We start from the raw sequence: 23,075 nt of genomic DNA on the forward strand, positions 1-23,075 counted from the left end.
GGCTCAAATGTTAATATTTTGACCTTTGGCATAGTGAAAGAAAAAAAATGCGTCAGCATGACAAGTAGCTCTTTGTGTATATAGACAAGACGGCAACTTCAGATCTGGCTCATATTTGTCTTTACTTTTTGCGGATATTACTGTACTTCAATCCTGTCGTTTCGGCATTTAGTTTGCGCCCACCAGCAGTATCCTTGTGATGCCTTTGTAAATGACGTTAAACGACGCTTGTTCTAATTGTTTAATGGTTTTTTTGAACGGTTGCATATTTTGCCAACGCATTCAAGAATTAAACAAAAAACAAATACTGTAAAAACTTGTATGTCTATCAAAACTTGCTCAAAGACGAGCTCAGTTATAGTGGTAGAGTAAGAAACCCGTGAAATAATTTGCATTATTGTGAGCCGGCACGCAAACCGATTCGCTGGAGAACCAATTCACCAATACAAGGCCATACAACGAAACAGATATGCGATACAACAAAGCATTTACATCATTTATTGGTAAGCCTATATGTATATACATTTTTAAACTTTACTATTTCAACGTACAACTAATAAACTGTTCATAATAGCGCCACAAAAAAGTCTTTTTACTATAACCAACGGTACACAGCAGAATTAATACAAGCAACCAAATCCATTTACTGCAGTCTATATTCAAAACTAAAATGTATCGTGATTATGCGACAATCGAATTATTATAATTAACTTGATACACAACACATTAATATGTAATTTTCTTATTTTTTTAAGTTTCTATTAATTTTTAAGTCCTTTACTTATCTTTGCTTTGCCACTAAACGAAAAGGAAAAGCAATAACGTTTAACCCAGGCACCGAGTCATGAAAAATAGGTAGATCAGACTTGTCAGGATCAGGCAAGATCTCAAAACCTTGAAGTGTGGAGACAAGGAAAATGAAGATTTCCATTCTAGCAAGTTGTTCGCCAAGGCAATGACGAGGACCCATAGAGAACGGGATGACACGATGAGACATGACAAAGTTTCCTTTTTCATCAAGATGACGTTCCGGTTTAAACTTTTCTGGTTCGTCCCAAATGTTTTCATCATGATGCACAGCCCAAATATTTGCAAATACCTTCAACGCAAAAGCTGCTAACTTGCTAACCAAACTTGTCCCGATTCAGAGTAAGCATTATTCTTTGCAGTTAACTTTCACTTATCAAAGCAATGTCTCACCTGAGTTCCTTTAGGAATAGAAAATCCATTTACTTCAGCATCATCTGTAGCCATATGGGGAAGACCTATGGATGCCGCTGGCCGACATCTTAATATTTCTTCCACGAAGGCGCAGACGTAAGGCATCGTGGTTCTGTGCGACATGGTTACCTTGCCATCTGATCCTACACGAAGTTTAGTACATGCTTGTTTTAAATCACGTAAGAATATGAAAACGTTTTAAAAGTTGAATATGCCTTTAAATAAAAAAATACTTGCCTAATACGCTATCAATCTCCTCATACAATTTTTTCTGTATTTGCGGGTAATGAATGAGACTTAGTAATCCCCATCTTACCGTCTGTGTTACTGTTTCAGTCCCCGCGACAAATAAATTCAGAATGTAATATACAAGCTGTTTTTCCTACATAAATGCATATACCAATTATGTAATATGAACCATTTTGTTTATACCGTATCATACAAGAAAAAATCAAAGAAAATTTAGTCATGATAACGTGCTGGCTTGATAAGGTAGGCTTTCTCAAATAAGATTTCTTCGCAAGTTAAAACGTAAACTTAACTGTAAATGAACTGTGAGTTTTGTTTTTTATTTCAACAAGAAAAGCATCAATGAAATCCCGGACATTTCCATTATCCAAAGAATTCTGATGATCCTTGATGATATCTTTTTGGACACCTGGAAACGAAAAAGTCATTAAGAAGTGTTTGTGCGATATGTCTTCCTATAATTTCCTTGAAATGTTCGGTTAGAAAAGCTTACCAACAATTTTATCCATAATACTCAGCATCCGTTTGCTTCGGGATGAAAACGGAGGAATGTGCCTCAAAATTGGAATTAGAAACATAAAAGCAATTGTGCTAATAATTTCCGGGGTGTTGAATCTAGAAAGAAACATTAATCAGATTGCAGTTCGAAACAGCCAGAACAAAAACATTAACCATGAACACCACGAATAAAGCAAACATTGCTGCTGTGGTGTGCAAACATAGACAAGGTATTACGCACATGTTGTCCAAATTGTGTATCAGTTCGTTAAAAATGGGGTCGTTATAGTCGAATCTGCTTCCGTAAGCAACACTGCAAATGTTGTTGGATACCGCTTTCTTCAAAGACGTCTTTAATAAAGAAATTAATTTCATGCTACCAAAAAATATACCTGACTAGCTTACGTTGTTTAGAAACGTACCAGAATATCGAAAGGCTTGCCATTATTAGCTTTGATTTCGTCTTTAAAATAAGCAACTTCTTCAAAAACTCGTTCTTCCATCGTTTTCTTTCCAACTCCCAACCTTTTACATAAATCATGAAAATAAGTTATTTGAAATATACATTTTGCAAGTTAGTTTGATTTACTCCACATACGAAATTAACCTATAAGCCTTCAAAGATAATGTTTTCTGTATGCAAGCATAAACTAATTACTAATTAGACCATCAATATTTACCCTCTTAAAGTGAAGAGACCAAATTTCCTCTGTGATTTCCAATTTTCTCCGTAATCCATAAAAACGATACCATGTCCTTCAAAAAGTTTGTCAAGAAATCCGTTTGGCGGGCGTCCAGAAAACACCGTATTTCTAGCTCCAAATGCCTGTAAAAGCGATGTCAACAAAGGTAACCTGTTCTCTTCTTACTTATTTATTAGTGGATATAATGTACTTGAAATAATCACAACAAAGCTAAAGACTTACAACAAACAGCGAAATATTTCTGAGAAAGTATTTCTGTTGTTATGTTGTGATGTCAATATACGCAATTAACAAATCACAGTGGTAGGGCTACTTTTGTTGACTTACACTCAATGATTAATTGCACTGGTTACTTTGCACTGCAGTGTCCTTTACTAATTTGATAACAAAAATTTCTTATTTAAGATCATTATCTTAATATACAATTGTTCTTGCCCATAATATTGTGTCCATTTACCTGTTGCACGCTGTCGTAATCGTTGAGTATGACCGCATCGTTTCTTCCCAACCGAACACTCAGGATAGGGCCATACTCCTTGCTCCACTTCATATAAGTCTTGTACGGATGCTTTCCTTGGAAAGGAGCCACGCCAATTACGGGCAAGCCACGAGGGCCAGATGGAAACTTGTTCGGTCTTTGGTACCAGTAGTAGGTCAGAAGCAAAAGAACTACGAACAGGATGTACCAGAACATTTTCGACGGTTACTAAAACAAATCTCTTATAAAGAAAGGAATAAAAACTTATGATCTAAAACTTCGTGTGTAGATTTCAATAAAAGATATTTCATTAAGATTGCTATCAGAAAAATTAATTCTTAATACTATTGTAATAACTAATAACCAAATCAATGCTAGTCCGCGTAATCCAGTTATTGAATTGCTCAACCGTCGCCCCTGTTAATTTCGTCAAAACAATAATGTCATTGACGAAATAAAATCATAAATACCAGAATAAATCCATCGGTTCCTAAGACCGGTGAATAGTTGCATTTCCGCACCCTCATAACAAACTTTTACTTTTTATTCAAAACACAACATCAATGTTGTGTCATCATTGCATTATGATACACATCAACTGATTTATTACCTGTTATTTATTACATACACTTACAGTTTCACCTACGCTTCAAACGTTGATCGATAACGCTTTGAAACATAACAACACAACTGACCAGTAACCAATAACGAAAACAAACTGGAACCTAAACTTTAGCTTCATGCACTGTCATCGAAAAACTGCATATAGGCCTATATTCAATACCATTGTGACCGGAAATTTATATATAGGACAAACATCGGAAGTAAGTATGTCTTTTCAAAATACGGTCAATGCAAGCGCGCTGAACTGAAATGAATATCCTGAGTTTCTTCTGAATTAACATGTAAAATGAGAAAACATACTCCTTTAAAGATAACCTCGTGTTAGACATTCTTCATTCTTTTGACATGCCGAAGGCTGCTGCTGATTGCAAAGTTTCAAAAAGCTCGCACGAATGTAGTGCAGCTTAGCTTTTTGGTGGACTGTCAGTTATCTATCATCACCTCTGCGCGAAATGAACCATAATTGCCACAACAAAAAACCACAAACAGCGTAAACACCACTTAAGAGAGCAGTGAAGCGACTTAAGCATACTCAAGAAGTAAATTTTTGTTCAGTGACCATGTTTTTATTTGTTTAGTTTGAGATTAATTACATTTCGTTCATCGACAACAATTAAGTTCTTCTGCTGTTTTCGTTGATGCCCTTGAATTTTGAGTTATTTATTTGCATTATCAACAAGCGCTTAAGAGTTTCGTCGTTGAGCTGCAACTGATACAGCTATAGTTGCTACACTAACTCAGTTTGAAAATTAGTATGAATCTCTTCTGGGATTCTTGCCAATCTGCGGCATTACGATCAAAATGTGTTTACTCATACGCTCTAGCACATACGCCCCATCTTTAGTGTGCCAAAGGTTATCTCATTATTCTTGAGCAATGTTGCCTCCCTGGTGATTATTCGAGATGTTAGCGTATTTGAAGTATAGCTTATTGTATATAAGTACAAAGGAAAGGTTAGTTCTAACTTAAGCAAGTACGAAACAGCTTTTCTCTCTTTCAAAACAAAGTGGAAGTATTGTACGAGCGTATAAACATAGTATTATTCACTCCAAAAAGTATACACTGCATATATATACCTACACACTAAAATCTGAACCCTAAACTATCGTCTGTTTGGCATTTTTTGTAATTCTTCCTGCGTTGTCGCACATGAGTACCTGTGTTGTTTGCTATCTTTTAAAGTATATAGTTCTAATTTGTAGTCTTCGTTCAATTTTACCCATGACGCTTAAACCCAGGAAGGTTCAATCATGACGTTGGTTGATCTGTCCTGAGTTTAATCGTCCTTGGGTTGAGTAGATATGAAACCGTAAATTCCTTGTCTAGGTCAAATTAATATTGTTAAAGTCTTATCATATTTTCCTTGTTGACCTGTTATTTTCTATATTTTCTACGTAGCATCGTTTCACGTTATCTAAATTCTAAGCAATAAGTTCGCCCTTCCGTGTAACGAATCCAAGTCAAACAAATTGGGCAAAGAAAAAGGAGTGTTGTTTGCGGACGATGTTTATCATAAAGAAACTAAAGTTTTCTCTGCGCGAGATACAGTGTTGTGCGCAATTATACCGCTATGTCCTTGGAGCGGGCTTTTACTCTAACTCTTTAAATATGCTGTCCTGGTGCGAAAGTTATTGGATCAATTCACTTTGTCAAGGTTTGTTTATGTTAAATGTTGACCCATTCATGGTAACCTTTGGCCTACACTTATGGCAGCGTCACTTCATGGTGCCTGAACTTGGACTTCGCAACCTGCTGCAATGGCTACCATTTTATTACAATTTACTTTTTTACATAAATTCTAGGTTAACATTTTTTCAATTATTTGAAAAAAGTTTTGCTTGAAAAAAGTAAACGTTTTTGTAGAAACGTATAATAGGGCAAAAAGCTTCGCTGCATGTCATTGAACTGCCCTGTTCGCATCTTGGAAAAGTGCGTAAAATAGCCATAAATTCTGGTTTCGAGTGTATCAGCAATTTATTTGTAATGGATAACCAAACAGATTCGCTGGTGATCAAACAAGAGTTAGATTTGAATTAGACCCTTTTCATGGTTTTAATCAGCACAAAACGCGGAATAGGTTACTGAAGACCCGTGTGACTGGGTGAACAGTTCATAGAAGTTGAATAAAACTTTTTGAAAAGTGAATGAAATCAAAGGGTTTAATGAATAATTTAGAACTGTCTAAAACAATTTCTGTCTAAAATGAGAGCTTGCGAATGACTGTGCGTATTTGTGTGATATTTTCAACTTTATAGTGTGGTAAACAGCCACAGTTGTTGTCAGCAGGCAAATCAAACAATATATGTGAATGGGCGCTTGAGCAAATTTTACTCCCAAAAAAGGGTGAATAGTTTGGAAAATCTTCTAAAACGGTGAATGATTAAACTTATATATAAATGTTTAAGCAAAGTAGGGTGTAGGTTGCCATGAACGAATCTTAACTGAAACAAAACAATAAAACGAACTGGTAGACGTTGCTATAACAACGATGACCACTTATTATAAGCAATTTTCGTAAACGAAAAACTCCGATCCTGCATAGGTTCTTACAACAGGCCTGTATGTTGACATCAAAAAAGGGTTAACATTGAAGAAAAAGTCGGTCCCGTCGGGGTCGAATATTTACTCACACTCAAGAGGCGTTATGTATTTGGGAATGCTTTTTGAGTGGAGCAAAAGGTTTTTAAAAGCTTGGTCTAAAACAGAGATGTCCAACCTGCGGCCCGCGGGCCATAGTGCGGACCGCCTGAGATTTTTATGCGGCCCGCTAGTCATTTTCACTCCAAAAGTATGTACTTTATGTACCCATTTTTCTTGAAATTTAATAGGTTTTGCGGCCCTTTCAATTATTTCAAGTGACAATGCGGCCCACTATAATAAAAGGTTGGACATCCCTGGTCTAAAACTTCTTATTTTACCACCGCATTAAAAGCGCGCAAACGACAAAAAAGTTAAGGTTGTTTTACGCTTCAAAAAACTGTTTGAAATGAAATATATTCTTATGTTTAAAGTTTTTTAAACATTCAATAGCTGGCTAGTTGCCAAACTATGATGTACAACGACTTTGAACCGCCGTATACCCGCCTATTATTACGTTGGAGTAAGGTAAAGTATTTCTGATTTGTTGAAAATAGCCAATTAATCTGTTTTTTTTTGTATAAAAGCGGGCTAGTTAGATGACTTAATAACGAGAAGACCATTCTTCGACCGATTCCCTCCCTCCCGGTTATAACTGACAAGTAGTCGTAAACAAAGAAATGCAAAAAGGCAAAGAGGCTTATGGCATCAAAAAATTGGTTTCGTAACTATCATTGGGTTAAGTCCTCCCCTCCCAAAAATATATTAGAGTCACACTTTGCCACAATTTCGTCGTAATTTCAATTTCTTTACACGAATGTGTATGCTTGTGCAGCGTGTTAAAAATTTCCAACTAAGAGCAAAACGCACCTTAAAAAAACTTTGGGGCCTAATTCGGGATTTAATTGATTTGGTGAGTTAAAAGTAAGGCTCGTTTACAACTCTACTGGTAACTAAATACGCACAAAAAAAAAGGAAAAGTTTCAATTTTAAACGATAAAAGTTTTAAAAATCAAAGATATTATTTTTAATCAAGATTACGCACAGTTTTTGTTGTTTTGAAGCATTTAAACTTTAAAGTGAATTTCGCTTTGTAATAAAAATATTTGCTCCCGTAAAAATTTTGCGCCTGGGACAATAGCCCCTTTCACCCTGCCTAGTCTTAGCCACTGGCCTTACATTATATTCGATCACTTCAATAACACGTATAGTTTCACTCCGGGAGTTACAAGTGTTTTTTCTTGCTGAAAGTGATTTCGCATGATTTGGAATCAAATTGCCGTTTCGTATAGGTCCATTGTAACCAGAAAGTAAGTAAAACTTTTTTGGGATATATAGTATGGTATCGTTTAATACCTTAATTTACATTATTAACTGTGAATAGCGGTAAGTAGAATACTTATAGTCAAACTAGCTGCAACCATTTGTCCGTAAGTATGCCGGCCCAGGCTTGTAATGAGTCTATTATTGCAAGTAATTCCCCAACAGCGACATTCGGTGCACACTTTTTGCTGCCTACTGGGCCTAGTGCATACCAGTTTTTAAATGTTACTGTCTGGTTCACGAGAAACTTTCCTTCCATAAGCTTACTGGCTCACCAGCAGGTTAAAAAACTCCTTGTTTTTTTGATGAGAGGAGAGTGTTCTCTAAAGACAGGCGACACTACTTTTTCTTTTTCACTAAAAAAGGTCACTTCTTTTCTACTGTGCCCATGAGTCACATCCATGTGGTTTTACAAACCAGGACCAGTACACCAGAATTTTTCTTAGAACTGCACCCCCTGGGATGCAGGTAAAACTACTATATCTTGCAATTTGCCTTGAAATGCAGAGCACCCCCTCCAATTGTTAAGTTGTGATATACAGTAGAATCTACTTAATAATCTTCACCTGCTTTATATGACCATTTTGGTATGGTCTCCAATTTTGCCATATGAAAATTTCTGCTTACTGTGACCAGTCTTTGGATATTATGACTATTTTTTGATCATTTTTTATGTCAGTTATTCACCATAGCAGTGAGAAATGTGCCACTTGTATTCTCAGTTGATATACGGACGTTCATTTTTAAGTTGATGTTTAGTTTTAATGAAATAAATAACGAATTTGATGTTTTTGTCATTTTGAGCTTAGCTGTATCGTTCTTAGTGTTGTTATACGGTACTGTAGTAGGTTCAGTTATTGTGACCATTTGGATATTATAACCAAACTGGTCAGTTCCCAAAGTGGTTTGAATAAGCGGAGTCTAATGTAACTTGACAATCATCAGTTTAACTCAGCAAAATAACAAAATTCTTTTTCCTGCTCAATTACTGGTATATACTCAATCTTATATCTTCATCATAAAGGGTTCCAGTAAGGGATGTGCTGTGAGGACGATTATTAGGTTTGTGCGAATCCGAATATATCATCTCATAGCATTCGACACCAACAAACCCCAAATACATTCGTGTCATCACCAAATGATAGAATTTCATGAAAAAGTTGCCAAATCCTGCTTTTAACGTGATATAATTGATAAAAATTATGGTCAAATGGTGATTTGAAAAGCAAAATCTTTAATTAGATGTCCTTCAGTAAGAAATGGTGACTCTAGTTTAGCATAGCTAGTAAAATAGATCATCATTTCTTACCAAAGTTGTTAAATATGTTAGTGATATTGTATTCAGGTTAGCCATTTTTTTATTTGTGTTCGCCTAAACCAGGGATGTCCAACTTTTTATTATAGTGGGCCGCATTATCACTTGAAATAATTCTATGGGCCGCAGAACCTATTAAATTTCAAGAAAAATGGGTGCACGAAGTACATACTTTTGGAGTGAAAATGACTAGCGGCCCGCACAAAAATCTCAGGTGGGCCGCACTGTGGCCCGCGGGACGCAGGTTGGACATCCCTGGCCTAAACAATATATTCGATGAATCTATACAAGTTTGGGTTTGTATCGGCGCATCCCGTAGCTTCCAATAAGGATGGATTTGTGACCAAAAAAAAACTTCATTGGGTTTCTGTGTGTGTCTTCTCTGTTGACTGCAAATAAATTTTGCATTTGTTTGTGTAAGCATTAATAACAGTTCATCAGTATTTGTCTTTATTTAGCAAATATAACATAACAAAATTTATTAGATAATTTATGTTTTGCTTTGGTTTCAAAGAGTTTTCAAAGATTGAAGAAAAGGCGATTGAGAGCCTTAATCCGTTTGCTAAGTAACATTTGTTGTAGGCACGGCTCTGCCTACTTAAATTAAGCCACTCCACGAGAGTTTTCGTTTAAGTTTTCATTTCTCGCTAAAGTCAAGAAATTTATATGTAACATTGTATTTGGATTCGCCAGGGCAAGTATTTCAGTTAGTTCCAGTATACAAGTACCGGTATTTGTGTTTTCTTGAAACTTTCAAGTGCTCATGTAAATGATTTTGTATCTGGTCTATTCATAGTTTTTTACTTTGATTATTCATCCTGACAAACTACCAGTAAAGGAGGATACATTCTATGCGCTTCCATAGCTACTGGTTTTTTTGATCCCATCAAGTTTTGTAAATTTGAACTATGTATTGTATAAAATTACTAAAATCTTGATACTTAGACCTTGCATACATGCTATGTGATCTTTTTGTTCGTATGTTATTTGAAGCTTTATGCTAATTCCGTAAAGAAAAACTGAATTGAATTTCAATTGCATTTACTAATTAATATAATATATATTTGTCACCAACTGGTAATCAAAACTTTTGATGACGAGAGATCATCATAGAATTTTTTTAAGTTACAACTGTTAAGAGTTAATACAAACAGAATATTTTGAAATATATTTTTAAGTTTTAATTTGTGTTATACAATTACAGGTGCAATAAGATCTTTATCAATTCAGCTGAAGTGCTATCCACCTTTTGTGACAGTCTGTTGTTTGTAAATCGTCATAAACCAATCATGTCTCAGTTAGAGCAGTTGCATCAGCAAGGTTTGAGGTATTTATTGGAACTAAAATAACTCAACTCAGCTTAATATATTATTAATTACTTAAAGTGTTATACAAACAGATACCTCAAACATTTTACGATATATTTATATATATATTTATCATATATTTATTTTGATCATTCACCGGTATTTATACATTTATACTAATCATTTTATATTTAAAATATAATACATTTATAAATATAGTCACATGCATGCGACCGTTGTAACTTAAGGTTTTAGTATCCCATGGTAACCCACATTTCTATAATCTATTAAGTTTACATTGAAAACCACATGTATACCATATTATCATTTATTTTTTTAGTCGACATGACGATGTAACAAAGTCTGCATCTGATCTACGCAATTATCGTGGTCTAAAACTTCAAAATGGTATGAAAATTATGCTTGTCAGTGACTCAAACACCGACAAAGCGGCTGCATCAATGGATGTTAACATTGGTATATAAGTTTTAATCCAGTTTTACATCCTTTTCATTTACTTTTATTTTTATGCACAAATTCATATTTATCCTATCCTTGTATTTCCTGATGGCAGAAAATTTAATTTTTTATACATGCTTTCTTTGTGGAAATCCCATGGCCCATGTTATATTTAATGTAATCTGTATGCCAGTGTATATTTAAAACGTAGTGTTTGACAACGTCTAAAGGTGATTATAGTGTAGAGCAGAAAGCAGTTTGTTCATTCAAGCCCAAACAACAGCATTGATATGAAAAAGAAAATGTCGCTTTTGTTTAAGGTTCCATGTGTGATCCTGATGACTTGCCTGGTCTTGCACATTTTTGTGAACACATGCTTTTTCTGGGCACAGAAAAGTATCCCGATGAAAATGAATACAGCAAGGCAAGTTACGACAACGCATGCTGTTGTTTCTATTTATTTTATAAAATATTATAACATGACACATAATTTTTTCAGTGTATAAATTTCTCTATTGTATTAAATCATTTTTCCGTTTCTTTCCATTCCACAGTTTATTAATGAGCATGCTGGTTCGTCAAATGCCTATACCAGTGGAGAGCATACCAACTATTACTTTGACATTGGACATGACCATCTGAAAGAAATTCTTGATCGGTGACTTATGTTTTATATTAAACTCATCGAACATAAGCTTGATATTTCATCTGAGACGGTTTTGGCATAAAGTACTAATTAACTGCTTTTCTTTAAAACAATAACAAATAATAAACCATCGGCAGACAAAGTCATGCAAACCTGTATCAAATTTTTATGAATCTCATATTGGATGTTCATTTATTTTATTATAGATTTTCTCAATTTTTTAAGTCTCCTCTTTTTGATGAGAGCTGTACAAACCGTGAGCTCAATGCAGTTCACTCTGAACATGAAAAGAACATCATGTCTGATGGCTGGAGACTACATCAGCTGGATAAGTCGACAGCAGATCCTAATCATAAATTTTCAAGATTCTCGACAGGTATCATACTCGTACACCAAGTATATTTAAGCCACGGTTCAAGAATTTTTATTCCTTGTGAACATATAACTTTCACCTTGTTCATTTTCTAATAAAATAGTTCTGTTGTTTCTGAGCAAATACGCTTTTTCTCTGCAAGGGACCTCTAAGTTTGTCATGTTAAACTAGGCAGCAGAGAAACTCTGGATATCATTCCTAAATCGAATGGCATATGTGTCCGAGAAGCGTTGTTAAAATACCACGATAAATTCTATTCTTCCAATGTCATGGGTTTGGCTGTTCTCGGCAAGGAGTCTTTGGATGAATTGGAAGCCATGGTCACTGATATGTTTAATGGAATTGAAAATAAAAATGTTAGTCCCCTAACATTTGATTCATCGCCATATAGACAAGAAGAGCTTCAGGTACATAAGATTCTAGTCGTGTATTTACGATCATTTACTTTGAAATTGCTGTAACTTGAAGCGTAGCAATTTTGTATTTATAAATACAGATACGGATGGATGTTGTACCAATTAAAGATGTTCGAAATTTGGTGCTTTCTTTTCCTATAAAAGATTATACAGATCATTATGATTCCTATGTAAGTACCAGGTTATCACAACTTTGCTGTAAAAATTAATTACCTTACGATTCGTATTAAACATGCATTTAATTTTTTTTAACTCTCAGCCAGGGACATATGTTGGCCATCTGATTGGGCATGAAGGCCCTGGTAGCATATTGTCAAAACTAAAGTGGCAAGGTTGGGTCAACGCATTGAGTGCTGGTGACCAAGGTGGTGCAAAGGGATATGATTTCTTCAAGATTCATGTTGATTTAACAACAGAGGGATTAAGTAAGGAAATTCTGACATTTTGTTCTTAATTATTTTCCTTTATTGGGTATGGCAAGTCATGCATCATATCCTGCAACCTGCATATTGAGATACACTCATCTAATTATTTTTTGTTGAAAAAATTTAGAATAATTACTTTCAAATATAAAGTATTGAATGATTTTTTAAATAAATTTATTTAATTGGAGCATTGAAGTGAATCATGGTTCTAGTAACTTTTTTTTGCTTTAATGAAGATATTTCAGATCAAGAAAATTTTTTTTTCAGAAATCTTCCATTGTTTGAACTCAGATAGATGTTACGAAATTGTTTCTATTATTTTTAGCTCATTACTTTTCCAAACTTGTCATTTCTTATTTAAGTCATTCATTATACCTTGATTTACTTTTTCATTTAGCTCATGTCAATGATATTGTTACCTGCATGTATCAATATATTGATATGCTCCGAAAGGTTGGACCGCAGGAATGGATTTTCAAAGAAATACAAGAACTTAACTCCCTAAACTTTCGATTTAAAGGTAGGCTTTGGATCTGTTCATGTTTATTGTGATCATTTTTTTACGTTTTTAAATTAGCCTGGCTTGAGAGCTGGCAAAGTTAAACAAACAAGAAATTTCTGCATGGACCCAGGCTAAAGGCATTTACTTCATGTTAAATATTAATCAACAAAGCTTTGAAATTTTAATGATATTCAGTCATGTAATATGCAGTTTATGGTAAATTAAATTTGGTATAGTTGTGTTGAGTTTTACATAAGTTAATTACGTTACGTAATTTACATGGTTGTATTAATAACCTCAAAAGCAATTTACAAACGTTTTTTCATTTGAAAAACTTATCGTCATTTTTTGCAAGTTACACTTAATTTGTGCCTTTTCAGACAAGGAACGACCAACATCATGTGTATTGAAGTTATCATCAGCAATGCATGATTACCCATTGCAAGATGCACTGACTGCTGGTGTACTCTTGAAAGAGTATAGACCAGACCTGATACAGGAATTATTGGATTCACTTTCTCCAAACAATATGAGGTACTTAAAGTGGTGGTCTTACTAAGTAGATTTCTTCTACTTTGCCTAATTACTTTCAAAGTAGTTTTAGTTGTTCATGAGTACTTGTACTTTTACTTAAGCACTAAGTATCTTAGACCAAGGTAACATACTTAAGCAGGCTTACCAAAACCTGAAGTAGAAAATAACCAGTGTTTTAGTTCAAAGATAAATAATTTACAATCACATCTGCACATAGCGTTTATATACAGTCTACAACTTGATTTTCATGTACTTCGTGTAACAAAGCTCTGGCAAAGGACAAAAGTAAACTGTCTGAAACTATCTAACTTCATAAAATTATGTATTTCACTGCAGTTGTATTGCTTTTAGCAAGCTTGTGGTAATTTGTGCTTTCACAACGTCATGCTTAAAAGCGATGACTACTTAAACTACTTTTCACTAAGTCACAGTTTATAATGTTCTGCTATATACTTCATACTTGAATAGGTTTGAAAAGCAATACTTTAACCACATCAGGGTACTTATCAGTATGACTAAATAAACAGTTTTATTTTGTATTGATACTTGCTGTGAAATCCTAAAAGAACCACTCTCAAAATTCTTTTTATTGTGGGTTGGTATGTTAATTCAAACCCCTTGTTATGGTGTTGTTTGAGTGATATTGAACTTATAGATATTATTTTTTCTTCATTTTAAAAATAAAAACGTCTTTAAAAGTGGCCTTAGTCATGCAATTTTGTCTGCTTGACATAGTGTTCTAATTATTTATGTTTCTAAATAACTTTTTGTTTTTGTAAAAAAGGCTGACAGTTATAGCAAAGTCATTTGCTGATAAAGCAACAGAAACTGAGAAGTGGTACGGCACGAAGTACAATATGGCTCAATTACCTTCCAGCCAAATTGATAAATGGAGTAATGTCCAGCCAAATCCAATTTTTCATCTGCCTGCTCCAAATGAGTTCATTCCAAACAACTTTGAAATTGCTAAACTGCCAAGAAACAGTTCGAATATACCAGCTTTTACCAAGGTGTGCTTTGATTTTTCACAACAGTTTTCTCCTTAAAATAATTTGTCTTTTATTAAAACTCTGTATTACAATTCTTTTGTTTTCAGTCAAACAAAATGACAAACCTATGGTTCAAGCAAGATGATCAGTTTAAGTTGCCAAAGGCATGTCTGCTGTTTGAATTGTTCAGTCCTGTGGCGTATATAAGTGCGCAGCATGCAAATATGGTGTACCTATTTGTTGGTAAGTATTGCGGCTATTTTTACATTATGCCACCTGTACTTTTGCATGTATACTCCATATTATTTCTATTATTTCTATTATCGTTGTATGTGTGACATCTTCCAGACGTCAAAGCCATTGGGTCCTGGTTGACGTTTTTTACACGAAGTCGTTAACTTTGGCATTAGTAACAAATTTACTAAGGTCACAAGGACTTAACAATCTGTTACTTAATGCAGAGCTGTTTAAAGATGCTTTGAATGAATATGCATATTCTGCTGAGTTGGCTGGTCTGAAGTACAATCTCAAGAACAGTGTATATGGAGTCCAGGTAAAGCAATGGATGGTGATAAAATGAACAGAATGCAGATTACACCGGCTGGTTCTTATTTTGTTGATCCACAATTCATGTTGGTATGAATGTAAAATTATGTGGGTGCATAGTTTGGATATTGAAGCAACATAGTGCCACTAATATGGAATTGCAATCTACCATGAACTGCTATATCCGTCGCGAGTGATTTCTACAAACTGTAAGACAACAACTATACCCCATTTTGACAGAGAACGCAATTTATGTAGTAACAATAACGTTTCATTAGATTTTGTTAATATAAAAAGTTATAAATTTGCATTGAATCCTTTTGAGATTACGATATAGATTGTTTAAGATAACCACAATGGTGGGGTTCTTGCTTAACACTGTTAAAATCTAGTCGGGTGAAGGTCATTGATGATTACCATAGGCAAGAATGCATATTTATGGAAGAGCTAACCTGCTAACTTTAAATCGCTATTTGTGCATTAGGCTTGCAATATAATTTTTATCTTAGGTGGAAGTAAGAGGTTATCATGACAAGCAAATCGTTCTCCTTGACAAAATCTTTACAAAAATGGCCACCTTTCAAGTTGATCCAAAACGATTTGCCATCATCAAGGAATTGGTAATTTGTTGGTAACAATTTTCAGTGGAATCCTGCTCTTTTCAAGCATTTCATGTTTAATAATGAAACTTATTAATATTAAACATTCAAAATATACTTAAAACTTTTTAAAAATGATGCTGTTCAACTTTCCAGTACTTGAGGGCTTTGAAAAATTTTGAAGCAGAGCAACCCTACATGCAAGCAACTTACTACACTCATGCATTAAAGACTGAGAAGGCCTGGCTGAAATCCGATCTTGTAAAAGTGCTTCCTGAGCTTACTTGTGAAATGCTTCAGAGTTTCATTGAAGAATTTTTGTCCTATTTACATGTTGAATCTTTAATTCATGGAAATCTTACTCGCCAAGGTAGCATCGGTTCCTATTCTAGGATGGAGATCTGGTTGCGTTGAGCTGAATTTTTTGTTTGCCTTAGATGCCATCAAGTTGTCTGATATGGTTGATAAGATCTTACAAACTAAATCGAAGACAATCGCATACCTGGAATCCCAGGTCGAACGTTTCAGGGAGGTTTGCATTCCTGCAGGTATTTAAAAAGACAATCCTTCACAACCCCACTAAACTGTTAACAAATCGACTGATTTGAGTGTGACCACCCAAATAGTGAGATATTTTCGGTGGAAGTTCTCATTGTCTGCTTTGGCCTTTAACTTTACAGGTTCCAGATATGTACATCAGCATTGCCACAAGGTACGTGACATAAACGCTGTAGACCTATATTTACAAGTTGGTCGACAAAACACCAACCACAACGTGCTGCTGGAATTGTTGGAGCAAGTTGTGTCAGAACCTTGTTTCAACATGCTCAGGACCAAGTCAGTTTCTACTTTAGATGTGCACTTGTGCAGTACTTCTTGATTTTTATCCTTTTCAGTTATTTTCGTGTTTTAGGATTTCGTCATTTTTTGATGAATTTGTATATTTATCTGCGCAATTTTTGCAGGGAGCACCTCGGTTATATTGTCGCTACAAGCGTTGTGCGAAACAATGGCGTTCACGGCTTGCGGGTCATTGTCCAGTCTGAAAGAACACCAGATTATTTAGAGGGGAGAGTGGAGGCGTTTGTTCATCACGTCGACGTAAGTACTGTATAGAAGACCTTGCAGTATTCGAATTTCTAACAAGCTGCCAGTAGGATCTATGATATATTCTAACGTCACAAACCCAGAAAAAAATAAAAGATCAGGTGGTTTAAAAAATCTTTGTTTTCACGATATGAAATGTTCGGTCGTGCAATATTTGGCAAATTGACAATTTGTTTTAGCTCCTCATCATCTAATAGATGTCCTTATTTCCGCTTTATGCTATGTGCTTGTATCCATATTTTATATCGTAGGATATAACCATGGAAAGGCCAGTTTGTTAGAATAAAGTATTTACCCCGACGCATCGCTTGTTTGTGTAGAAAATTCTAGAAGAAATGACCGACGCTGACTTTGCGAGGCACGTCGCTGCGTTGAGAGCTCGCATACTCGAAAAACCGAAGAAGTTGTCAACCGAAGCACTAAAGTACTGGGTCGAAATTATTTCGCAGCAACTAATGTTCAGAAGAGGTAAGTGAACGGAAAGGTTGACCTTTAAAGCACTCTTAAATTTCGTTTCTTTCTTTCTTTCCGCTAGTTGGGGTAAAGAGTAACAATATGTTTGAGTTCCACTTGCTTTGAGATCGTGTTTCTCCGTGTAATTATTTTTTATCTATCAACAGATCCAATTGAGGCAGATCACCTGCTAACCTTGAAGAAATCAAACCTCGTTAATTTCTACAAGGAATACATTCATATTGATGCACCGCATCGTTCCAAGCTTATAGTCCACATTCTGGCAAAAGATCTACATCAATGTAAGCAACTTGCATTTCACTTTGACAACAACAGCAAGTATAAAACATTGAATGATTAATATGATCGGTTAATTTTAAAACACGTGTGGTCTTCACTTTCAGGCCCAACTACTCCCGAACAGAAAATTGACCAGACAAGTGACCTGCTGCCCTGTCCAACGTTACCACAGGTATCACACTGTGTCTATCTCTTTCATAACTTAATATTGTTCGTAATTATGTGAAAATTGTTGTCTAGACATGGATATGTATTTATACATACATGAAGTGTTAATTAATTACGTAAGGTTTCAGGAAAAGTCATTATCATAGTTTTATGCCCATGATTGCATCTTCTTTTTAGTATTACATAGGCGTGTTACATCCTGCACACGTTCAACCCAAATGTGTAGTTACAAAAAGCCAAATCCTTAAAGTTCACTCAATTTCTTTGTACGTGGCCAGTGGTTTTGCCGCTTGAAGTGTTCTCTTTATGACTTTGTTATGGATTAAAGCCATTACAATTGTGTGGGCTAATATTGCTCAACGAAAATTCCCAATGACTTGCAATTAAAAGCCATGCCCATATAGCTCCATAACGAACTTAACGTCTTGCTTCTGTATAATCAAGTGGTGTGCTTTGTTAGGTTTTCGCGGCAGACTTAATTATGCCCTACCGCCCTATCTCACATTTTCTAAATGGTAATTATTCTTTGCAGTCAACGGTGATCGACGATTTCACAAAGTTCAAAAACGGCCTCGAACTTTATCCGCGAGTTACACCTTTTATCGACGTCGTCGAAGCAAAGTTGGCCGCATCTTTATGATGTCACAATCTTCCGTTTCAGATTTTAAAATTAGGTGTGGCGACGTATTACGCGTTAGGTTTTTCCACTGTTTAGACAATATTAAAATGATATTTAGAAAAAGTGTCCAGCATATGCAATTATTGAGTTCACGATACAATTAATTTCCTGCAAAGCTTACGACAATTTACGTATTACTGCTTTTTATGATTATGATATACACTAATTAGTGCCATTATCGTCAATTTGTACTCTAAAGTGCTGTTGTATGGCGAGATATTAGTTAATGTTTTAAACTTTTTCAAGGAAATTTGTGCTTTTGATTTCCGCTTGGCTTATCTACATTCTGCCTGTGATTAAAGTATCTTGTGTTATTAGTTCCTTTTCGTCTATTTTACTTATGACTTGTAATAGAGGTTGATTACAAATGTAATATTGGTTTCGTGAACAATTTAAAGTGAGGGGCAAGTCCAAAAGAAAGTTGATCTTATATGAAAGAACTGGTACTTTAAAGAATAATTCACAAGTGTACAGTAATGTGTTCATTTCACGTCGTTACGCTCGAAACGCCTACTATCACTGCATCACGAAGAAGCCATGTATTGATAAGATTTTGCAAACAGTGTTATTTGGAAAAACCTGATCTATGCTTTTATTCCAAAATTAATCAGTCGCTAAAGTATTGTGACGTCAAATTTCGAACATCGTTCACACGTACGGCGTTGAACGATTGGTGAAGCTTTGTTGAAGTTGAGGCTCTCCCCTTTGCCCGAAAGCTTTTCATAATTTTCGAAAAGCGTTTTGGTGGTATAATTGCATACCGCTACAACTATTACCTAAGTGTGCCTGTTTTCTGACCATTACCATATCGGTAAATTTAACTTTCGTAAGTTACAGTTATAGGCAATATATAGCCACTTTCTTCATCAAAATACTCAACATAGCAGTGTCTGTAATATTTAATTATTTTTACGACCGCAATAAGCCAATTTTACGATTTTAATCCAGAATTTATTAAAAATTTCAAGAATATCTCACCTTATATAGTAATGTGTTCTGGGTATAACCCATAAGTTTGTTCTCCGCGTAAAATATTTATGCCACACCAATTGCTTTCAATTAATTTGACGTTATAATGAGAGTTTGCTTTATGTAAACATTAACGCAATTTCTGACGTACAAAGCTTTTTACAGTTGGCTTAATTCCGAAAAACATCAAATTAGAATGTTTTTAAATGCTCTGAACTTATCCACGAAACTGTTAACAACCATGTGAAAGTAATTGAGGCTGACAACCGACAGATCTAAATCGTTTTCTAGAATAATTACAATTAAGTCATGTTGTTTAACCCCTTTATAGTTTGTGATTATCTATTTTGCTCTTCAAGATTTGTTGTTGATTTCTTTATTTAAACAACGGATGGCGTGCACAGTACCGCTCATCAACTGGTACAGCGTGATTTTCCCAGGTATGCGGAAATATTTCTTTTAATCTCTTTCTTAATTCACGTTTTCATGGAAGAGCAACGGCTTCGATGAAGTATGAAAATTAAACAGCTACATTGTGCTAGATATTGAAAAGAAAATGACAGAAAGAGGGAGAGGAATACGATATGATCCTATGACTTAAATACGTCAAAAACCCACCTATGTTAAAACGTTTTCGTAATACATCCAAATGTAATAAATAACAGGTTTTTCTGTCATAAAGAATGTACCAGTGTTATTTTAATAACATAGTTGTGAACCTGATATTGAACTAATTACAATTGATCGAAATTGGTTTAAGCAGCACACTTGCTGCTTAAACAGGCTGAAATGCTATATGCGTTTTTAGGTCACATGCAGCAGCTGGAGACAAAGTATTGCATGTTGTTATGATTAAGTGTCTGATGTTGTTGTTCAGCTAATTAACATCACCGTCGTGAAAGATTAGTTTTTATTTGTTTGTCTCGTAACAAGCGGCACAAACAAGTGAAACAACACTTTCGTCTATCAACTGTATCAAAAAACGAATAAAATGAAAAGATTATCGAGCTCTCACGTAAGCACTTCGTCAAACATCGGAGGTAAAACTACCCATCACTGCCTAAACCATAACACACATTTTTAAATTAAGCGTTCTTTAGAAGAGTGTTTATCCAACGTTTAGAGCGCACCCCGTTGGTATTTTTACGGGTCTTTGCGCGACCTTGTAGGTGTCACCGACAAATACAGCTGACATGTATTCCACGTAAACAACTTCGCAGGAAAATGAAAAAAAACGTTTGACATGACATCTCCTGGTGAAGAAGGTTTGGTAAAGATGAAGATCTGTGCACAAAATATATAGATTATACAGCTTTATGTCTATTTTTTTCTACTGAGGGTAACAGGATAATTCTATCATTGCGAACCAGTGTAATAAAGTAATTGTTGCCACGTCTTACAAGGCACAAAATTTTGAATACCTGGATTTTGCAAGAGTTCAACAACTTTTCCAGTTTCCGCATCCACCGCAAACAAAATGACTGTTCTTTTTGCTTTTCCTCTCATGCACGGATTTCCGGGAATGTCGCGTTTGGTGCGATTTAAGGCAACTTCTGATTCGTTTACCGATCTTTTTTTTCGACTGTCCAACAGTTCGACCATTCGATTAGATTTTCGGATGATGCTTTCCACTTCTGTTGAAATAGAAAGTTCACAGCTGCCGACATTTGTTGCTGCCTTTGTGATTATAATTTACGATTTATACATCAAATCTTCGCACTCAAAAACAAGAAAGAGCGGAAAATTTACGAAACGTTTGGCAAGGTTAGAAAGTGTTTACCATCTGGGTCTCCCCCGAGTTCATCAGAAGCCTCCAACCTTTTCCAGTAATTTTTTTGATAAGTCATGTAACGTTGCGAGGTATCGCGAAGGAGATGTTTATCACGACTACGTCGAAGCATACGGCATGGTATGACGTCGTGAAGGTGGGCATCTCTTTCGCAATTTTGCTTTGAAAACGGTTCGTACTGCAATAAAATAATGCAACTACAATTTTGCACGTAAAACAATCACAAAAGTTTCCACAACTTACTCTTCTTTCAGTTTCATCAAGCACCATTCTCGAATATTCAAGGATCGATCGTTCGCAATAAGCAAACCGACACAGAAAAGTTGTAAACGCACATAGAAGAAAATGGCACACCTTCAAAAATGTAAAATTATTAGTTTTTACATGCAGCTTTAACTAGAATGTGCAACAACTAAAATGACCAGCAAAATCAAGGAATATCAGGAATCCCAGAATCAAGGAATATAAGGAAGGAATCAAGCACTACAAATACGGTATTAAACGCTAAAATTCATTTTAATGTTGTTACCTTCATTTTAAAAAAGAACGGTTTCTTCTAAATGATTAACTTAAACCACGTAAAAGATCACTCTATATAGGCCTGTTAACATAAACGTAAGTTTGTTGTTATTGACTGCTTATTAGTTGACTTTAATGATTACTTTCTTGATTGTGGATAAATGTAATTTGCAAACTCTCTATTGGCTTGATTTTTCTTAAACTATCTTTTATTGAACTACTGGACTAAAGCCGCAAGAAAAATCGTGTATTCTGTACTGAAGTTTGATAAGTGAAACGAATAAGTTTTATCAGCAGATTCTTATTATAACTCCAAACAAAGCAAACACAATCGAATATAAGCTATAGGTAGTTCCTGAAAGGTAGAATTCAATTTACTATCACGAGTTTTCGTAAACTTGAGCTTCTTTAGATGTAATTATATGAAATGTTATTAACTTGTAGTCCAGCCAATAACTTTAAGTAGCTATCTTGTTTCCTTATGTCAGTTTAACTGAGTTATCTGCATTGTTTGGCTGAGAAAACTCGACGGAACATTAGACAAAATTTGGAAAGCTTTTTTCCTGCTGCAGCGTTTGTTTAATTATACACACCTGGTCGAATAAAAAACTTACTCTCTGAAATTATATCATTAAAGCATGTGCATACAAGCACTGACCAAACAAAATTCTTAAAACAAGTTGTCACAGTGCTCGAATGTTGATGTATAAAGTAAACCGCCTTGACCATTGCCTTTTAATCTTTCCGTGAACAGTTACGAATAAATTGCTCAACCGATTTTTGTTTTTAATGGAACACTAATCAAAGTGATGGAGTTTTTTGTATTAACATTATTTAAACAGAACGTCATTTTAACGTAATTGCGGCAATCGCTTTCTCTAGTCGTGACTTCCAGGACCTTAGTCTTCATCATTATGTACCACAACTATTAAATAATTTGTTAGGATTAGATTTAACAAGACAAAGGTGATGTGAAACGGTACACGATGTTTCTATTTTGCCGTCCTCACGCTCACGACCAAAGCGTTTAATTGTATTTCTTTAAATTTATCTTGTAATTGCCTTTTCGTCTTTATTAACCTTTCCGTTATATAACATTTAATTTTTCTTGAGTAATTATTAGTTTTAGGGTTACAATTGCCATCATTTGCTAGCTTTAAAGTCATGACCGCAATTTTCAGTGAATTTTGAGATATATTTTACGTATTCCATACGTCAAAGCTGCGTCATATTGTTGCTAAGAAATGTGGGTGATTATCTACTTTTTGAACCACCTGTTCTCAGTTGCAGCGCTTGAAATATTACA

The 23,075-nt window shown here is 35.0% G+C and overlaps 3 protein-coding genes across 4 annotated transcripts; 1 reads left to right on the plus strand and 2 right to left on the minus strand.

Annotated features, from left to right (window-relative positions):
• Positions 1–482: 482 nt before the first annotated feature.
• Positions 483–3,410, minus strand: LOC143460881 (cytochrome P450 2U1-like). Its single transcript, XM_076958548.1, has 9 exons — positions 3,130–3,410; positions 2,649–2,794; positions 2,391–2,493; positions 2,210–2,319; positions 1,964–2,085; positions 1,764–1,879; positions 1,459–1,603; positions 1,201–1,364; positions 483–1,099 (listed from the first exon to the last, which is right to left on the minus strand). The coding sequence occupies exons 1-9, from the start codon at positions 3,364–3,366 to the stop codon at positions 782–784; spliced, it is 1,461 nt and encodes a 486-aa protein (XP_076814663.1). The 5' UTR covers positions 3,367–3,410; the 3' UTR covers positions 483–781.
• Positions 3,411–7,340: 3,930 nt separating this feature from the next.
• LOC143460286 (insulin-degrading enzyme-like) lies at positions 7,341–18,809 on the plus strand. Of its 2 annotated transcripts, XM_076957738.1 has the most exons (24): positions 7,341–7,661; positions 8,032–8,142; positions 10,194–10,316; positions 10,637–10,773; positions 11,076–11,179; positions 11,310–11,413; positions 11,608–11,777; positions 11,946–12,181; positions 12,271–12,360; positions 12,450–12,615; positions 13,013–13,135; positions 13,498–13,651; positions 14,436–14,661; positions 14,748–14,883; positions 15,102–15,193; positions 15,696–15,806; positions 15,942–16,155; positions 16,223–16,333; positions 16,466–16,622; positions 16,751–16,886; positions 17,213–17,360; positions 17,513–17,647; positions 17,750–17,817; positions 18,346–18,809. In XM_076957738.1, exons 1-24 carry the CDS (start codon positions 7,612–7,614, stop codon positions 18,451–18,453), a joined length of 3,210 nt encoding a protein of 1,069 aa, XP_076813853.1. In that variant the 5' UTR covers positions 7,341–7,611; the 3' UTR covers positions 18,454–18,809. The 2 variants fall into 2 exon arrangements, with proteins under 2 accessions (XP_076813853.1, XP_076813854.1); XM_076957739.1 differs by lacking the exon at positions 8,032–8,142 and having other exon boundaries at positions 7,344–7,661.
• A 1,557-nt stretch (positions 18,810–20,366) lies between these two features.
• Positions 20,367–22,409, minus strand: LOC143459776 (uncharacterized). The gene is made up of 5 exons (XM_076957046.1): positions 21,780–22,409; positions 21,494–21,604; positions 21,242–21,428; positions 20,883–21,095; positions 20,367–20,745 (listed from the first exon to the last, which is right to left on the minus strand). Exons 1-5 carry the CDS (start codon positions 21,783–21,785, stop codon positions 20,570–20,572), a joined length of 693 nt encoding a protein of 230 aa, XP_076813161.1. The 5' UTR covers positions 21,786–22,409; the 3' UTR covers positions 20,367–20,569.
• Between the last annotated feature and the right edge of the window lie 666 nt (positions 22,410–23,075).

The sequence above is a fragment of the Clavelina lepadiformis genome, chromosome 5 (genome assembly GCF_947623445.1).
Source record: "Clavelina lepadiformis chromosome 5, kaClaLepa1.1, whole genome shotgun sequence".
In the NCBI taxonomy this organism is placed as follows: domain Eukaryota; kingdom Metazoa; phylum Chordata; class Ascidiacea; order Aplousobranchia; family Clavelinidae; genus Clavelina; species Clavelina lepadiformis.

Excerpts from the sequence above, each read along its gene's own strand:
- LOC143460881 (XM_076958548.1), bottom strand. The coding sequence starts at position 3,366 with ATGTTCTGGTACATCCTGTTCGTAGTTCTTTTGCTTCTGACCTACTAC. Across the intron at positions 2,320-2,390 it reads GCAAGCCTTTCGATATTCTG|ACGTCTTTGAAGAAAGCGGT; the intron begins GTACGTTTCTAA and ends TCTTTATTAAAG. Across the intron at positions 2,086-2,209 it reads ATACACAATTTGGACAACAT|ATTCAACACCCCGGAAATTA; the intron begins GTGCGTAATACC and ends GTTTCTTTCTAG.
- LOC143460286 (XM_076957738.1), top strand. The coding sequence starts at position 7,612 with ATGATTTGGAATCAAATTGCCGTTTCGTATAGGTCCATTGTAACCAGA. Across the intron at positions 11,778-11,945 it reads ATTTTCAAGATTCTCGACAG|GCAGCAGAGAAACTCTGGAT; the intron begins GTATCATACTCG and ends ATGTTAAACTAG. Across the intron at positions 14,884-15,101 it reads TATGGTGTACCTATTTGTTG|AGCTGTTTAAAGATGCTTTG; the intron begins GTAAGTATTGCG and ends TACTTAATGCAG.
- LOC143459776 (XM_076957046.1), bottom strand. Across the intron at positions 21,429-21,493 it reads TTGATGAAACTGAAAGAAGA|TACGAACCGTTTTCAAAGCA; the intron begins GTAAGTTGTGGA and ends ATTTTATTGCAG. Across the intron at positions 21,096-21,241 it reads ACTCGGGGGAGACCCAGATG|AAGTGGAAAGCATCATCCGA; the intron begins GTAAACACTTTC and ends CTATTTCAACAG.